This window comes from Neoarius graeffei, chromosome 8, assembly GCF_027579695.1.
Source record: "Neoarius graeffei isolate fNeoGra1 chromosome 8, fNeoGra1.pri, whole genome shotgun sequence".
Classification (NCBI taxonomy): domain Eukaryota; kingdom Metazoa; phylum Chordata; class Actinopteri; order Siluriformes; family Ariidae; genus Neoarius; species Neoarius graeffei.
Window position 1 is genome coordinate 56,243,101 of NC_083576.1, and position 19,488 is coordinate 56,262,588.

The following is a 19,488-nucleotide window of genomic DNA, read 5'->3' on the forward strand; positions in this document are numbered from 1 at the left end:
GAAAATAAATAGATTTATCTGCCTCCAAGCATTGTCCTGCCGTCCTCTGTGCTCCACCCACACTCGATACGCGCTACAATAAGTAAACACAAAATGCGGCTTTTAAACGATCACTCAATTTACTAAAAGTAAAGGGTTAATCAAAACCCGTATCACCCATGTGAAAACGTAATTTCCCCCTTAAACCTAATAACCGGTTGGGCCACCCTTGGTGGCAACAACTGCAATTAAACATTTGTGATAACTTGCAGTGTCTTTTACAACACCGTGAGGAATTTTTCCCCACTTTTCTCTACAGAATTGCTTCAATTCAGCCACATTGGAGGGTTTTCAAGCATGAACTACCCATTTAAGGTCTTGCCACAGCATCCCAACTGGATTCAAGTCAAGACTTTGACTAGGTCACTCCAAAACCTTAATTTTATTTATTTTGAGCCATTTAGAGGTAGACTTGCTTGTGTGTTTTGGATCATTTTCCTGCTGCATAACCCAGCTACGCTTGAGCTTTAGGTCATGAACTGATGAGCAGAAATTCAAGATTTTCTGGTAGACAGCAGAATTTATGGTTCCATCAATTAAGGCAAGCCATCCAGGTCCTGAAGCAGAAAAACAACCCCAGACCATCACACTACCAGTACCGTGTTTGACTTGGTATGATGTTAATTTGGAATGCTGTGTTAACCTTACGCCAGATGTACCAGGACACGCAGAGCATTTTTTAACATAGTTACTGGGAGACCAAATGGTCTCCCAGTGGCCAGATTTGGTCTCCTAGTCAATGCCAAACCAGCTTCACTGGGAGACCAAATTTTAAACCAAGTTATGTATTATCATTTGGTTCAATCAGTTGCAATTAATTAACCAAGTACCATGTAAGTATACATTTAACAAGGAAAACTTGGCACTGCATTAACTATGTTGATATTATGCTGGCTGAAATGAGGATTCGTAATGTGGCAATTTGCATCACAGAATATGCCGCAGCCGCATGGACTCTGGGGCCTGTGATTGTATTGCCCAGACCAGTTGGTCTCCTAATGGAAAATCCTTAAAAAATGCTCTGAGGACACGTCTTCCAAAAAGTTCTATTTCTGACTCATCAGTCCACAGAATATTATCCCAAAAGTCTTGGGGGTCATCAAGATGCTTTTTGGCAAATGTGAGATGAGACAAGCCTTTGTTTTTTTTTCTGGTCAGCAGTGGTTTGCACCAACTCTTCCATGGATGCCATTTTTACACAGTGCCTTCCTTACTGTCAAAATCACAAACACTGACCTTAAGTGAGGCCTGCAGTTCTTTAGATATTCATTGGGGTTCTTTTGTGATCTCCTAGATCAGTCGTCAAAGCGCTCTTGGTTGAATTTTGGAAGGCCAGCTACTCCTGGGAAGGCTCAACATTGTTCCAAGGCTAGTGAAACTGAACACAAATTATCAATTAAAAATTTAATTATTTGAGGGGGTAATTACTTTTTCCACATCAGGCCAGGTAGGGTAACTTTTTTCCATCAACAAATGAAATAAATCATTTGAAAACTGCATTGTGTGTTTACTGGGGCCATCTTTGTCTAATATTAAAATTAGTTTGATGACACAAAACATTTAAACATAAAAATAGAACAAATCAAGAAGGGGCAAATACTTTTTCACAGAATTGTACACATTTAAGAAATCAGCCGTTTAACTGAACACGGATACATGAAGTTTGTTGTATAGAGTAGGGGTTCTCCAATCCAGTCCCAAGGATCCATTGTACAGCAGTCCCAAAATTTTCTGTACTCCAAACACACTTGATCCAGCTCATCAACTACTGAGCAAAACCTTCCCATGATCACTCTAATGGAACAGGAATATTTAAAAAACCCTGCACGTCTCAAGGACAGAATGCAAGCAACCTTTTACTACTTCACTTCAGTGCCCTCTGCTGGATAACAGAACAAACAATACAACAGGTAATTCAAGTTTTAAGGTCCTGGAAAGATTTATTAAACCCCTTCACAAAAGAGCAGTTAAATGGTCACTTGCTTTTATTTTACTGTGAAAAGCAATGTGCTAAATGCGCCCATAAATTAAGATGAATGACTTCTGTTCAGTCTCATTTGACGCATACCGTTCCCTGAGAATAAGATGACAGTAATGTGTATGTGCTTCCCCCCCCCCCCCTTTTTTTTGTGTGTGTGTGTGTGTGTGAGAGCGAGAGAATGACAATTGAGGAAATGTAAATTTTTTATTAAATAACTTGTCTACACAGTAAAAGCAATTATATTTAAAAATCAAAGAAATTTTTAAAAGCTTTTAAAAAAAAAAAGTCAAGCATTAGAACAACGAAAAGACCAGCCAAGTAATCAAATTCTGGCACATGGAATGTGCTGAACTAGGTTGAGTAATCTGATTGAAACTATAAATTGGATTAACAGGACTAGGCAATTAGATTGAAACCAAGTTCAAAGGTTACAAAATGAATCAGAATTTTAGGAAGACAATGGATGAGCATGCACAATCCAATCTTACAGCACACTAGACCATATACATATTTTTACATCTATTTGTTGAATCTAGACCAACAAATAGCTGCTTAAAACATTACACTTGTACTGTATAAAGAGTAATTATATAATAAAAAGACCAAGTCCTGCAGCACTGGTGACCCAAACACACAAGCCAACATTTATTTTTAAAAAAAAAAAAAAAAAAAAAAAAAAACCTCCACACCACACACCCACCCTTAGTGTCCAGATATCAGAAAATCGCCAAGTCTAGAAGGAATTCCCCCAGTGCTTGCTTTTATCACAGGCAAAATCCACCAAGAACTGCTCATCTTTTTACCATGACAGGTCCTTCCTAGCAAACCCTAGATCATTAAATTCTTTGAAATGGCAGTCTACATTAACCCTATAAAAGGTGTGGAAAGTGCAATGTGACAATACATGTATTCATATAACTACTGCTTAGGTGATATAACAACCAAGTTGTAGATCCTGCCTCTATCTAAGAGGCACCATAGGCTGATGGTTCTCTTTATGTTCATGTTTGAAAGCTTTGCTGGGGTCAAACCGGCGTGGAGCCTGACTAGACTTTATCTGCTCCAGGTCCCGCTTCTGCTTCCCCACCTGTGTCCTTAGCTTGGTCACTTCCTGTAAAAACAAATGAGGAAACCCTTTTACAGCACAGCTTAAGAGTGGCACTCACGTCAGAGAGACTCAAATTAACACACGAGGCAGTCCTGACCTGCTTGAGCTCCAAGTTATCCTGCTTGAGCTTGACCATGTGCTTGATTTTCTGTCGTTGGTTCTGATGGCCCAGCAAGCTGGCATAGGCACCTGCCAGCTTATTCAGTTCTACCTCAGTGGCCCCTTTTTCAGAGAGCAATGCATCTCGTTCAGCTGCAAAACTATCCAGCTGCTCCTGAGGTCCAAAAGAAGGAAAGGAACATGAGGTATGCTAGAATGCAACAGAGAGCATGTGCACAACCAGCATCAGCAACACAAGTAGATTAACACTTTCCAAGTAAAATGGGTCAGGCGCTTGCAACAAACTTTTAAGTGACAGAAGTAACATCACAGGGAAGGCTCACCTGGAAGGGATTAACTTTGGCAGAGAGCTGTTCATACAGGTTTTTCCAGTGCTCTGTCTCATCATTTGATGTGCTGCAAGAGATAATTGTGCACATAAGAAATAGTAGCCCAACTGTCATCATTACACTGACTTAAGTGAAGGGTCTCACAATTAAGGTGTTTTATACCATAGCATGGCTGAATTATTGACAGTGTATTCTTGAAATGTGCAATAATTAAAAAAATAAAATAAAAACCACATCTACTACTACACATGTACTAGTCTGCACAGATCTGACTAGTAGTCTCATCTCATTATCTCTAGCCGCTTTATCCTGTTCTACAGGGTCACAGGCAAGCTGGAGCCTATCCCAGCTGACTACGGGCAAAAAGCGGGGTACACCCTGGACAAGTCGCCAGATCATCACAGGGCTGACACAGACACACAACCAGTCACACTCACACCTACAGTCTATTTAGAGTCACCAGTTAACCTAACCTGCATGTCTTTGGACTGTGGGGGAAACCGGAGCACCCAGAGGAAACCCACGTGGACACGGGGAGAACATGCAAACTCCGCACAGAAAGGCCCTCACCGGCCACGGGGCTCGAACCCGGACCTTCTTGCTGCAAGGCGACAGCGCCGACCACTACACCACCATGCCGCCCTGACTAGTAGTCGAGACCACCTAATCCAAGACCAGATCAGGAATTTGAGGAATTGAGACCAAGTCAAAACCAAGGCAGGCCGAGACAGAGTCAAAACCAGGACCAGACCGGTGGATGTGAGGAGACAGTCAGTCATCAGTAACAAACATCATGAATTAGCAATAGAGTCACATATGAAGCAGGAATTTTTACATCCAATCAGAGTCATGATATTAACAAAAGTCAGACAATGCATAGACAATTTAGTGAAATCCCCACAGTTGTGGTCTTGACATAAAATCCAGAGCCCTCCATGTCCAAGACTGAGACAAAACAGAGTAAAAATGCAGTTGATTCTGAGACGAGAATCACCATAAAGTGGTCTCAAGACCAGCCTTGGTCTCAAGTACAACACTAGCTCTGACAATAGATCTCACTGCAACATTGGTGCTAGGTATACATCATTCCCATAGCATCAGCTTATTCACAGTGGTGGACCTACAGCCTCAGGAATACTTCACTTGCACAGCTGATACAAGACATTTTGCCCAAATCCTTCCCTAAAAAGCGGTTTTGGAGGACTTCTCAGAAAATAAATGGGCTCAGTGCTTTGGGCGAGATGTTGCTACCGAGTCTAGCCATGGGACTAACCTTGACAGGCTTCTGTGAATTAAGTCCCTGAATACATTTCAGTTACTGGATGTGATTAGGCCTCAATATTGCTTCGCTTTAATTTAATCCATCTCAAAAATCAATTGCACAGAGCCAGTCCCTGGACACTAGAGGAATGCTGAAGTACTGTTTCTACATCACCTTTTTAGTGCTTCTGTGAGCTGTTTGCTCAAGTTATGTTGCTCCTGCTCCATCCGCTGGCGGAGCTGCTCCTGCTCCCGCTCCATCTGCTGGCGGAGCTGCTCCCGCTCCTGCTTCAGCACCTCCACCTGCTCCTGTAGGAGCCGTACCTCCTGAACCCTGCCTTCTGCTGACTCCCTCCCATGTAGAGTCTGTTCCAGCTGAGCCAATGCCTGCCGTTTATTCTCTTTCTCTTGTCCTACCTCCTCCATGGCCTGCCTCAAGTCCATCTCACACTGAGCCAGCTTAGTCTGGACTTCCAGTAACATCCTGAAAACAAAAACATTTATGATACTACTACCACCACCACTTACATTAACTACCACACAAAACTGTTTGGCTGTGCAATTTCCTGCTGTTGTAAACACATTATATTGCTACCTTTGTTGCTACTTCTAGTATTAGGACATGGCATTGCTGACCAGAAAGAAAGAAACAAAAACAGTTATCGATCTTTGGCTAAGCAGTGCTGTGTATTGTCAAGCTGGTCATAATCAAACGTTCTGGTCTCCCCAAATCACATGACCGCTACCAACCAGGGAGGGTGAAGGCCATCATGTGCCGGGGTACATAATGCCAGCCGACTGAGTCTTTTTGATCTGCTGCTTAGGCAACATCAGGGAGTGGTTTAACACACAAAGGAAAGTGCCATCAGCCCACAAATGCCCAGCATCACTCTGACAGGGGTGAGAGAGCATGCCACCCCTAACTGTATCCAAATTAACAAAATGATCAAAATCATAACTGTGTACTAACAGTATGGGCTTTTGTTAAAAGGCTGCATGCATATTAGTGTATCTTGGTGTGCATCTCAGGGATGCAAACAGCGCGCCTTTTGGTGGATGCCGCCTTTTTCACGGCTGAATCGCACAGATCTGATTTTTTTTGGGGGGGGGGGGTCGTTGGAGTGTCTGATTATAATTTTAAAGTAAATTCTGTATTAAAATTACTAAATAAGCAAAATGCCGTTACAGTCCATGAAACATAGGAAGTATGAGAAGAAAACAGTAAATCAGAAAGCTGCGCATGTTTGCGCAGCTCCGTACAAACGTGCGCAGCTTTCTGATTTACTGTTTTCTTCGCATACTTGTACTTCCTATGTTTCATGGACTGTAACGGCATTTGCTTATATACAGAATTTACTTTGATGAAATTATAATCAGGACACTCCAACCCCCCCCCCAAAAAAACCCCACACAAATCTGCGCAATTCAGCCGTGAAAAAGGCGGCATCTGCCAAAAGGCGCACCGTTTGCATCCCTGGCATCAAACCTGGCATATTCCTCCCTCTCTTTTTCCTGTGTGCTCTGTTGGTGAAGCAGCTTGTTCTGTTCATCCTGCAACTGCTGAGTGATTCTGCTCAGTGAGTCCTTCAGCTCCTGTACACGAGCCTCATCCTGCTCTCTCTGCACACTCCAAGCCTTTGTGACACTGAAAGGAATAAAGGATTAATAGCATTATCTGATTTAAGTGTGCGCGTGTGTGGTTAATTGCTAGTACTCAGTATTTACCTTTCTAGTTCAGTGGCCATGATGCCTATCTTTCCCAGTGAGCTGTTGTATTCATCCTGTAGTTTTTTCACAGTCTCCTGATGACCTGCTTCCAAAGTCCTTGTCTCAGCTTTGTTCCTAAAAGGAGGGGGGGGGTCAGCATTAACCAGTAATTATGGGAAAATAAAACCTGCCAGCAAGAGTTCACCTCTCAAGTTCAGCACGGGTACTGTTCAGTTCTTCTTCCATTGTGAGGTTCTCCTGTGTCAGGAGATTGACTGTCTCCTGCAGAAGCTTGTCCTGCTCCTCAAGCACATTCACTTCCTCCAGCACCTCTTCCAACTCCTCCTCTAACTGATTCCTCTCTTTGTCCAAGTCATCACGCAGAGATGCCATCATGCTGGACAGAGAGTCATTACGAGTCTGTGGGCACATTTCACATTAGAAGAATTCTGTTTTTAAACCTCGTCAATGTGGTTTTGAACTTCATTTTAGTTTAATTACTGTACACGAATCTATATATGAACTTAAGGTTAAGTGTTGCATAATGAGCAATTTAAGGGAAACTGGAGTAAGCACTGAAGATATTCAAGAACAAAAATAAGTTGCTTGGATTGCATGCAACCAAGTGTGTGTGTGTGGTGGGTTAAAATAAAATTGGTTTTTGTGATGCAAAAAATTAAAACCAAGACACATCACTTCAGGACCCCCCCTTTTTAATGGGATACAGCAACTAACAAAATTGAAGTGAAAAATAAGCAGAAACACTGTGCTCAATTCCCAAATGAGACACACAAAAGAAATACTTTTTTCAAAATATGTTTTCTACATTCCCCATATGGTTTTCCTTGAAGTCTCCAGTTTCCTTTCACCAGTAAAAATCATGCTTGGAGGTGGCTTTGTAAAGATAAATTGACCTAGCTTTTAATGTGTACACGCTATCCCACAATGAACTGGAGTATCATCCAGGGTGGATTCCTGCCTTCTGCCCAGTGTTCCCAGGATAGGTTCCGGGTTCACCGTGACCAGTATAAAAGCAGTTACTAAAAGTGAGCGAGTGACTGAAGTGAAAGAATAACAGGGACAGACACATTACCTTCTCTTCCTCAAACTGTTTGACAAGAGCAGAGTGCTGCTGCTTCAGCTTGTCATGAGCTTCTCTCTCACATTTCTTGCTCTCCTCCAGTGAGCTAACTTCAGCCAGCAGTTCCTGCACTCTCCTCAGCCCTTCCTCCTGTGTCCTGGCTGAGCTCACACACACACACACACACAAAGATTACAGAAGCTCACAACTAAGTGTAATATACAGTCATTCAGAATACAGCAAAAAGGAAAGTCCCTGTTAGCATGCTGTTACGTCTAACCATAAGCCATTTTTTTAAAAAACAAAAATTGATAACTATGACAAAAGCACAAGTTATAAAGTCCAAGTTGTCTTAAATGACAAATGGTTCTCTGCTGTCAAGGTGGTTAGAATCCACAAGCTAATACAAATTGCACACAGTATATGCTCCAACACTATCATATAATAGATCCTAGGGATCTACCATTAGCAGCTCACCCCTCTCATCCTCCATGCTCAAACAACGCTCATTCAAGTGGGCCACACGTTGGTCCAACTCCTCTTCTGTTCTTCTTAGCACCTCCCTCACTCGGGTTAGCTCCTGTTCTTGCTGCTTCACTGTGCTCTGCGAGTCCTCGAGCTCCTGCGATCCCTGTATGCTCTTCTCCTCCAGCTCTTTCAGCATAGCCCGAGAGGCTTCCAGTTCAGACTTGTGATGCTCCAGCTCTCTCTGTCGCTCCTCAAGGGTGCTGTGGGATTCCTGGAGCTCCTGCTGGCACTTCTGCAGCTCCTGCTCCTTCTTCTTCAGGACAAACTGAGACTCCTGGAGTTCCACCATGCACTGCTCCAACTTCTGCTCCACCTCACTGTGCATAAGGCAAGGCATAACACACAATTACTGTCTTTCTTTTTTTAAATAATAAAGACCCCACACATTCTAAGGAGATGCACACAAAAAATAAGTCCTTACCCAAGTTTCTCTTGAGAATCGGAGACACTGTGCTCCATTGCCGACTTGTCCTGCAGTTTACCTTTGAGATCCTGAAAAAGAACATTTACTTAAATTAATCGAGACCTAAAGGGGGGGGGGGGGGGGGGGGGGGACCCACACCTTTGTCTAATGACATTTCAAGATCAATCTTTATTAATGGAATACCCCAGCACTGTTCAAACAAAGCTTCTTACAATGGAAAAGGTTTCTTTCATATTGTGTACTATTCAATGAACTATACAAACTACAGTACTACAACAAGAACACAACGATACATGCATCAGTGACTGTCAGACGTTCATAATAAGCATGCAAAACATTCTGATGGTCTGACAAATATTAACCTGGGTTTGAGAGTTTCAATTCAAGTTGATGGAAATAGTGTATTCAAAACATGCATCCTATAGTATATAAATGAAACATTAAAAGGAAACAAGAACTATATTTAAGCAGTTCAGCAATCATTTAGTTAAGAAAATCTCCATATGAACTTGGTACTGTTACGGATATCCAAATATTATTTTGCAGTCATTCATACTTTTTTTTTTTTTAAACCAATTTTGAAAATGGACTTCATATTCACAGGCAGGATGAACTCCATTGCCACAATAATTTGACAGACACAAGGGAAGAATCCTAAACCCTTTGAGTGTTCAAGTAGAATACAAGTGATGAATTTTGTTCTGTGGGTTATTTTAAAACAAAAACAAGCCCACCCTACCCACACCAGAATGTGTAATTGTTAATCATCTTGGTCAAAAAACACTTTGCCCCCTGCAGTGGAAGAGAGGCTTAATATCTACTCAGTGTCTGTACCGTCAGTAAAATTACCACAAAGACACATTTACCCATAGTGAGCAAAGAACGAAAGAGCATTTGAAGCTTGTATGTTGCCCAGTAAGCAACTACATAATACATCAGGGTTCTTGCACCATTTTAAAAGTAAAATTTAATGCGTTTTAAGACCACCAAAAGCGTTGACTATTCAGACACAATAGACATTAGCATAGCCCCACTACCAGTGATGTTAATTGCCGCTGCATAGCACTGGTGCCTCCGAGATCTGTGGGATTTGATGGCTTTCATCCCCACGGTCCCAAAGGTGAAGGTCTTTCGGCATAGACTGCACCTTGCCTCAGTCTCCTGCCAGCTCCAACCAACTCCGAAATTTACCCTCCTCCAACCATCAAACTTGCAACATCCCATCTTACCACATTTAGCAACTGGCGATGACTTACAGTACTATCTATGGAAGTCACAATGGAACTTCAACACTAGCAGACACAAACGTAACATAAAACTTCTATTAAAAGGCAGAGTATTTAATTGGTATTAAACAAACAAATATATGGCATCAGACGTTTTATGGAAGGCCACTGTACGCGATTTATTTATTTGGGGGGGGGGGGGGGGGAATACATCAGCAGGTTTAATACCTTACAACAAATTGACAGTGAATGACAACTTATAACCTTAAATTTTGCTGATTTTATTTCAAGACTTTAGGGAGCTGTGGGAACCCTGTATATATTCAGAACTACAATTATTACAGAAGGGAAAGTCTTACCAAAAGCTAATTCTTTTGTAGACAACCAATTTTCAAAAACAATCGATGCAATATAGTAAAAATTAACAAAGTATCCATAACATTTTTTTTGCAAAATGACAATCATTTTTAGGATAGTTCTTCGGTAACGGAATCATTCACAGAAAAATATGGTAACTTTAGTTGCAGTACTCAAGATAATGGTATTAAATAAAGGGGGGGGGGGGACCTTACACTGTATGGGGTATCTTTTGACCCTTTAAAAAAAAAGGACATTTGGCTATGTAGCTCTGAACGTAGACTCTTATGAGGAAAGAAGTCAGTAACGGAATTGTCTGGGGGCAACCCCCCCAAAAAAGTTTCTTAACATTCAAACCAAGATTTCTCTGAAGCGACACTGCTATAAATTAGGGTGAAACTGAGCACAGAGGGGAGTATGGCATGTAGAAAACATTTCCTGATAACATGATTGCTAGCTAATTGGTTTGTGCCCATGTGCACTGGCAATCGTCTGCCTGTATTGTTCTACAAATACCAACATAAGGGCTGATGGCAATGAATAAAAATCACACATTCTTCCCTCTGTAAAACTTAGGACCGTTATAAGAACTTCAAGCTTAAATAGCTAATGCTCTTTAATGATTTTACAGGATTTCTATTTTGCATATACATTTATTACCTGCCCATAGACTGCTTTTATAAGGAAGTTCCCACAAATAGATTGGCCTTTAGCCTGCACTGAGACAATTTATACTTCTGTATCAAATCTACACATGAGGGTATTGTGTAGCCATATACCATATAGCCATTTTTACACACCTCCACAAATGTAACTATGCATTGCAGCGATGCAGACTGCAACAACTGTGACCGGTCCGCTTGGTAGCATTGCATTTCCAGCTGCTCCCTCTTCTCTGCAAAAATCTACTAAATCACAATAGTGCCTTTTATAGCAATATATTTAAGTGTGATGTTCTATAGCGGCTGTGGATCATTATAATGGCTAGCTGAATCCTGCATCTCATACTCGCTGGAAACACACTGGCATTATTTTTGTGCCTCATTCCGAAGTGTGCAGTGGGACTTTCGCATCAAGCCACTGAATTCAGACGAGTTAAAACACTTCAGAAAGGCTTTCAGAGAGACTTCACTTGGTTTATAATTAACCATGCAAAACTATCATATCCTGCCACCAACACATTTCTTCTATACACAGTAGGTCTCATATGATGTAGATCAGGGCTCTACATTAACTTTTGAAACCACTTGTCCTGTCAGACAAGTTGAAAGAAAATTTACTTGTCCGAATGTGAAGTTGACTTGTCCGAAGAAATATTTGAGGAAAAAAAAAAAAAAAACTATTTGTAACCCAACAATCTTTATTGCGTTTGTTTCCGAATTCACAACATATGCATAATATCTATGAATCAAAAGTAATCAATACTTGATATACTGAGGCAAAAGTTAAAAAAAATAAAATAATTAAAAAAAAAAAATAGTAAAACAGACTGATTGATACCATAATTCATCAATTATTATGCTGAAGTTCAGGAGGGACATTTTCTAAATTTTTATAATGAACAACAATTCAAGGATCTGGAAATTACCACATACTCAACGCAAATATACAGTTGAATAATGATCCTGCCAACAGAAAATGTCAACAAATCCATGTGTATGACATGATTAAAACCAATCATAAACGACCGTTTACTTTTCAGCTCAAATACACGAAGCGGTATTGGCTGGTTTCACAAGTGGAACATTGCGCATATCGCTCTTTCCGAATAGAAACATCCGACGATTCATCAAAACAATATGTCGAGTGAGATGCTTCGGAAATCATGTGAATAAACTGATAAATTTGATATGTAACCTGAATATCGGCACATTTTGACACTTATCCAATCGGATAAGTAACTGAGACGATGAACTTGTCAGACAAAGTATCACATGTCCCGGACAAGCGTTAATGTCGAGCCCTGTAGATTTGCAAAAAAACACCTGCCATCTCAAATTGCATAAAAAGAAACCTGAGATACTGTAGATTCATGTTTTACTTTGATTTTTAAATTCACTTAAAAAAAAAAGTTGCTAAAAAAAAAAATTCTGTAAAAACATTATACAGCTTGAATTTTTATATAAATAAGCCACACAACTTTATATGGTCCAGCCCTAGAGAATAGGTTAAAAACACACTGGTACATGCTTTTACCCAAAATGATACCTGAATCTCTTCATTTGCATCATCAAGGTAGTGCTGTAGCACTTTAAGCTCCTCCCTCAGCTCCTGTATAACAGCTGAAATGGAAAATGGTAAAAATAAATAAAATAAATAAATAAATAATAATAATAATAATAATAATAATAAATAAAATAAAAAAAGCCAGACCCAAGCTGCCACACAACAGATCTCTGGACTGTTACTGTATATTCCAAAAGACACAAACAGTACCTACCATGCAGCTTATCCATTTCCCTCTCCAGCTCCTCATTGTGAGCTTTAGTCTCTTCATGAAGGCCCTCTGCAAAAACAATTAGAAGTAAAACAAAAGTTTCATTTTACAGACCTGTACTGCTGAGATTTGTTGGAAAAAGATTAAAAACCATGAATTCACATGAGAAAAATCAAACTGAATCACGTAGCTTTCTATGTCACACATTTATTCCCCAAGTGGCTTATAAAATGCTTTGCTTGATTTAATTTCCCAGCATCACACAGAGAGAGAAGTCTACACTTACCAAGATCTTGGTTCCTCTCCTTAATAGCATTAAGAGTTGTCCTTGAAGCTTCAAGATCAGTCTCCAACACTTTTATTTTGCCTTCCGAGTTGATCTGCAGGAAACTCAGCTCCTGTGTTTTTACAGATATTTAAATAAATAAATCTTCACTTGAGCAATGCATGATTTACAATTACCCATAAACGCCCAAAGAATAAGAACGTTGGCCACATGACCTGGAGGTGTACATGTAACCCACCTTGTCCTTAGCATCCAGTTTGTTTCTCACTTCCATGAGCTCCATGGACAGCGAGTGGATTTTCTTCTTTGTGGTGTCTGCAGAAACCTGTAGATGTGTTTAAGTAGGAATAGACAGTCAATAAATAAATAAATAAATCCCAATGTGCATTACAAACAAACCGATTTAAGCCTTCCACCACATAAGCATATGAATTCCAACCTTAGTCTTGAGGAACTCGTTGGTTTTCTTTAACTCAGCAAGCTGCCTTTCAAGAGAGGCCACGCTGGCTGCAAGGCCAGTCTTCTCTCTCACAGCAGTCAGCAGTTTAGCCTCCAGCTTCCTTAGGTCTTCCTCTAGGGCCTGAAGCCTGCGATCCTGTTCTCCTCTCTGCTGAACCAGCGACCGGATCTGGAAAGCAGCGTTCATCAGGATAGACAACATTCAAAGGCATAACATTGCTCTGAGCTTTATAATATTTTATGTAGAGGATATTACATGATGTCGCAAAGATATGAAGTTTATCTTCAAGTGGCGAATACAAGTGAATTTTCTCAACACAAGATAAACTTCATATCTTCGTGCCACAGTGTAATGTTCTTATTATGTAGTCACATCCACAAAAAAATAAAAATCCAGCAAGTTAAAAGAACTTTAAGCTTGAACCAGTTCGCCATTTTAACAATGTGCATCAAGTTGGGGAGAAAAAACACTGGGAGTGGCATCATCGAAGTGAAATATCAGAAAAATGTCACTCAGATCTGTAATATTTCGTATGAAAAATGTGAATTTTTCCAACACAAGGAAATAAACTTCATATCTTCAAACCGTGATGTTCTTTTTAGTATAGACACAAAGTACCCAAATTTATCAAAAAAAAAAAATTTCATTGATTTCCTCACAACTGACAAATATCACTGATACTCGCTGATAACGTCACTCCCAGCGTTTTCCTGCTGACCTGACGTGCGTTGTCAAAATGGCAAACTGGTTCAAAATTAAAGTCTTGATTAATTCTGGGAATTTGTGTGGCTGTATCTACATAAAAAAAGAACATTACATGACGGCACAAAGATATGAAGTTTATCTTATGTTAAATATCACTCGTTTGCTTCACTCACTCGTGACATTCACCACTTGAAGCTAAACTTCATATCTTCACACAACTGTAATATCCTCACATACATGGATATCCATCTCTCACACACACAAAGGATACATCATCTTGTACAAGTCAAAGAAAAACTAATTTAATATCATGGTTCTTAAACTGGGGTTTCTGACATATATTCCAGGGAGTCCCTGACAAATCCATTACTTTCTGTGATACATACTTCTTTCTCCAGCAGCTTCTGCTGTTTCATTTCATGTTGAAAGCTGCCCTTGTCCTTTTTTGAACTATCGATCTGCATGAAAACAGGACAACACAAGCAGCCACATTTATCATTTCAAGCAGTGTACAGATCTTAAAAGGTCACAAAAGGTGGTCACTCACCAAGCCATCAACTGACATGGTCCTGCGCACTGGAGACATGGGCACATCTTTGGAGGCAGGTGGTCCCACTAAACCAAGGAAAGACAAATGTATCAGGAGTTTAGATTACAGCACAGGTAGAGGCACATGTTAAAATCTGAAGAAAAGCATCAGTTCTGATCACAATCAAAGGATCTAAACCAGCCACCGTTCCCTCACGTTTTTGTGAGCCGAAGCGCTCTGCCTTCTGGAATGAAGCAGCACCCTTTGTTGTTTCACCAGGCTTCAGATTGTATGTACCTGGTGGAGGAGCACAGCCTAGCAAAGAGAAATGAACAGGGGTGGGTTTTCCAAAAGCCTCTTGACACCAAGAACATCTTAACTAGGAGAGAGAGACCATTCATTGTGCTACTTGCTCTACCATTTAACAATGATCTTTGTGCTGCAATGCTTTTGGGAAACTCTGGCCAGATCAGTTTAAAAAAATAAATAAAAGCCATGACCCATCAAGATATAACCACAATTTCAACAGATGCGTCCTCCAAGACCGTTGTTTTCACCGAAGGTCTTGGTCATGTAGCCAGATGGTCTATACAAGAATAAACACCACCACTTTCAATAGCATTTTTGGCTTTGACCACTTTTCTAGTATGACAGACAGTCTTGTACACACTCACCCCTCAAACAAACAAATCCATATAGAACCTCTAACTCTGCAACTGATCCAACCCAGACGCTCAACACTAATGTAGATACTGATGTATCTGTTGTTAATGTTCTTGTAACCGGCAGGCAAAGTCAGCTTGCCCCATCATTTCTGGCGTGGCAGCTGTAGGAGTTACCTTGTTAATACTAGACATGAGGGCGGCACGGTGGTGTAGTGGTTAGCGCTGTCGCCTCACAGCAAGAAGGTCCTGGGTTCGAGCCCTGGGGCCGGCGAGGGCCTTTCTGTGCAGAGTTTGCATGTTCTCCCCGTGTCCGCATGGGTTTCCTCCGGGTGCTCCGGTTTCCCCCACAGTCCAAAGACATGCAGGTTAGGTTAACTGGTGACTCTAAATTGACCGTAGGTGTGAATGTGAGTGTGAATGGTTGTCTGTGTCTATGTGTCAGCCCTGTGATGACCTGGCGACTTGTCCAGGGTGTACCCCGCCTTTCGCCCATAGTCAGCTGGGATAGGCTCCAGCTTGCCTGCGACCCTGTAGAAGGATAACGCGGCTAGAGATAATGAGATGAGATACTAGACATGAGCATAAAGGCAGGTACTAGCATGCCATACAATTACCGCTACACTTCCGTGTCTTGCTGCTTGCTGTCCATGCTCTCGTTTGAGACAATGCCACTGGTGTTACCTTTGTGTTTTTAACATTGGCCGGCAGATATCAACAAGACCGCTTCAACCCATGCAGTTGAGCCTGCCACTGCTGCTTTGTTTGTTTTAATATTATTGGAAGTTGTTTGTAACATTTTATTTAGTAACAGCACTAGGTTTTGTTTTAAGTGACTTTATTTGTCCCTCATCCCTATAGAGGTGTCCACTAGTTGTGTTTTCATAGGTGGCTTTAATTTTATGTTCATCGTTTTACTACTTGGTGTGTTTTAAGTTGATTGCACATTGATCTATTTTGCTGTGTATTTCTTTAGCCGCCTCATAATGTGACATCTGTATTTACCTTCATTTTCTGGGTTTGGTATAGCTTTTAAATCACTGCTAACGTAGATGCTGCTCTCCCTCCCTCTAGTTTTGTATTCTTAATCTTAACTTTTTTTTTTTTTTTTTTTATTATTCAAGCGACTATTCCTTGCCACTGGGGGGTGCATAAGCATACTCTTGGTGCCGGTCCCAAGCCTGGATAGATTGGAGGGGGTTGCATCAGGAAGGGCGTCTGGCGTAAAACTGTGCCAAATCTAACATGCGGATTGAAAAGATAGCAAAACAGAATACATGTGCATCAATGAGAATGGGGATGAGAGTGCAGTGAAGATGCAAGGAGTAGACAAAGAAAGTTGGTGAATTCAAATATCTGGGGTCAACTGTGCAGGAAAATGGGGGCTGTGATAGTGAGGTGAGAAAGAGAGTGCAGGCAGGGTGGAGCAGTTGGAGAAGGATTTCAGGAGTCATTTGTGATAGGAAAGTCCCAGCAAAAGTGAAAGGTAAGATGTATAAGACAGTAGTGAGACCAGCTGTGATGTATGGATTGGAGACCATGCCCTTAATGAAGAGACAGGAAGCAAAGTTGGAGGTGGCGGAGTTGAGGATGTTAAGGTTTGCGATGGGAGGTTGGACAGGATAAGGAACGAGCACATCAGAGGGACAGCACATGCGGATAGCTTGGGAATTAAGCTAAGAGAGATGAGACTGAGATGGTCTGGGCACATCCTGAGAAGAGACGTAGAGCATGTTGGAAGAAGAATGTTGAGGATGGAGCTGCCAGGCACACGAAAACGAGGAAGGCCAAAGAGGAGATGCATGGATGTGGTGAGAGAGGACATGAAAGTGGCAGGTGTGGTAGAGAAGGATGCAGAAGACAGGGAGCAATGGAGACGAAAGATCCGCTGTGGCGACCCCTAATCAGGAGCAGCCAGATGATGATGATGATTCAAGTGACTATTCCCTGGGTGGCGTTGTTGGACTTCAGTGCTGTAAAAGCGAAAATCTAGCCAAGCCCTAATCCGGTTACATTCTCATGGAAGAACATGCAAGTAGTTTGTCAACATATTGTACACTGTATTTATTACCTACAATCAGTTTTATAGTCATTATGGTTACTTCTCTGAATTAGCTTATAAGGAGTATACAAGTCACACTAATGCTTCTAATAGGAAGTTGTTCAATTCTTAACCTAAAGAGCACAAAACAAGCATAAGTAACATCTGAAGCCAACTGCAATTTTTAATAAAACATCGCCAGGTTACTGTTTGTGTATAAACACGATGCAAATAATGTGGGCTCTGAAGATGAAAAGTTATGGAATAAATAAATAGATACCAATCTCCAATTAGAGCAATTCCAGCGTTATGGACGTGACACTTGAACTCAAAATGGCAACAAATGACCCAGTGCATGTTTTATTGTCTCCCAGTATTTAAACAGGTGTTGCATATTTTAAGGCTGTACCATACTGGAGAAGTGATAGAACAAGAACAATTCCCATAGTACATCTAGGGCATGCCAGAAAATGCCAATAAAAGATGCGTTATGGATGTGACAGAAAAAGTATCACTTTTCTTGGGTGACTGTACATTTTTATCAAACTCTGTGAAATTGTAAACCTAATGTCGAAATGGAGATATCCATTTGATAGAGGGGTCCAAGGTGAATATTAAAAAATCTTTGTTTAAAATATTTTGTATTTCATGCAGAGTTTCGGAAGGAAAAGTCAGCGTTATGGATGTGACGAAATTCCGTTATGGATGTGACACGTCTGAAATAGACATGGCATGTTTAGAAAATCAGCAATTTAACCACCATAACCCTTTGAAAAACTCTCTAAATATCAGCTAAAACTATCAAAGTTCTTAAATAATATTTAGGATGGCTATTGTTTTGCTGTTTTGTGGATTTTAGCATACATTTCTGTGGCTTGTGGCAATAATATAGAATTGTACATGATCAAAGTTGATTTTAGCTTGGGTTTTACATTATAAGAAAGAAAAACTGACCGTGACATATTAGGTTGGTTACAAATTGGTTCAGCTTGTTCACATCTGTAAAATACAGGCCTAGGTGATATCTCTGGGAGTGGTTTTGATGTATTACATGTTGCTTTATTTTTGCATGATGAGGTTGACATTTACATGGAATTGCCCATTAATAAAGACTGCAGTTACCCAATTAGCAAGTCAGGTTCCTAAAAGTGACCTGTATGTGCACATACTTGCCTAATATTAAAACAGTTGGATTATACTCAGTATGTGCTTTGAAGGAGATGTTTGTGTTTCTAACTTTACCTGCTTGCAAGAAACGTTAGCTGTAGTACTGAGGTTGGGCGAGTTGTTATGCTAGGACAGCTAGTATTAAGAATTACTTACTACATAGGATAAAAACGCCTGAGTGCAACTTCTGACACTCGCGTGCTTGCTTCATGGACGCCATTTTCGATATGATTTACAAAATCTCACTCACATTTAAGTTAAAGCTCAAATCAGGACAGTTATAGCGCTTTATTCAGCAAATAAAGGACTGGAAACTGTTATCCTACTTACCGACGTGTTCATTAAATCTTTTCAAAGGAGCCCTTGAAAATGACATGATTCCTACACCAAACAGGATAAACTACAGAAGAAATGCTATTATTAGTACTAAGATAAAATAAAACTCAATAGTTCAAACAGCTTCAACAACTGGCGCTGAAATCTTTTTTTGAAACTCCTTCCGCAGCCAATCAAAGCATTACTTCTTCTTCTTCTTCTTTTTAATGGCAGATTATCACAATCTGTGTATACCGCCACCTACTGTACAGGAGTGTGTGAAGGGACTGGACAGATTCTATGTCAGATTACTAGGCTACAAAAAAAAAAAAATTATATTCTTTTCATTAGACCTGTATCATTAAGATAAATGATTAGTGCTTTAATTCTATTTCGCTGTATTCCTTCTTCCTTAAGTATGTTGTGAATGTCTGAACCTGCTTCAAGCTCCAACCATTTCTGTCTTTGATAACTGTATTTACTACAATGAAATAAAACATGCTCAACATCTTCCTTAACTCTACATCCTTGACAAAGACCATCACTTTTACCTAATATCTGTAATGTTGCATTAAGACCTGTGTGTCCCAGTCTTAATCTTGTATATACTACCTCCTCATTTCTGTTAAATCCCATTGATGTTATTCTTTTCCCCCATACCTGACTCTGCATATTAAAGTATTGTCTACCTTTGGGTTCTGTTTCCCACTCTTTTTGCCATCTTTT

General features: G+C 40.5%; 1 protein-coding gene across 1 annotated transcript; it reads right to left on the reverse strand.

Moving 5' to 3' along the window:
* Positions 1 to 2,210: 2,210 nt before the first annotated feature.
* On the reverse strand, positions 2,211 to 18,967 carry hmmr (hyaluronan-mediated motility receptor (RHAMM)). The gene is made up of 19 exons (XM_060927882.1): positions 18,778 to 18,967; positions 14,794 to 14,892; positions 14,596 to 14,663; positions 14,435 to 14,506; positions 13,323 to 13,511; positions 13,122 to 13,208; positions 12,884 to 12,995; positions 12,601 to 12,666; positions 12,369 to 12,442; positions 8,575 to 8,645; positions 8,103 to 8,470; positions 7,638 to 7,786; positions 6,750 to 6,964; positions 6,563 to 6,679; positions 6,324 to 6,482; positions 5,013 to 5,321; positions 3,572 to 3,644; positions 3,226 to 3,402; positions 2,211 to 3,131 (listed from the first exon to the last, which is right to left on the reverse strand). The coding sequence occupies exons 1-19, from the start codon at positions 18,821 to 18,823 to the stop codon at positions 2,982 to 2,984; spliced, it is 2,601 nt and encodes an 866-aa protein (XP_060783865.1). The 5' UTR covers positions 18,824 to 18,967; the 3' UTR covers positions 2,211 to 2,981.
* Between the last annotated feature and the right edge of the window lie 521 nt (positions 18,968 to 19,488).

Excerpts from the sequence above, each read along its gene's own strand:
- hmmr (XM_060927882.1), bottom strand. The coding sequence starts at position 18,823 with ATGTCATTTTCAAGGGCTCCTTTGAAAAGATTTAATGAACACGTCG. Across the intron at positions 12,443-12,600 it reads GGAAATGGATAAGCTGCATG|CTGTTATACAGGAGCTGAGG; the intron begins GTAGGTACTGTT and ends TTTCCATTTCAG. Across the intron at positions 3,403-3,571 it reads CCAAAGTTAATCCCTTCCAG|GAGCAGCTGGATAGTTTTGC; the intron begins GTGAGCCTTCCC and ends TTTGGACCTCAG.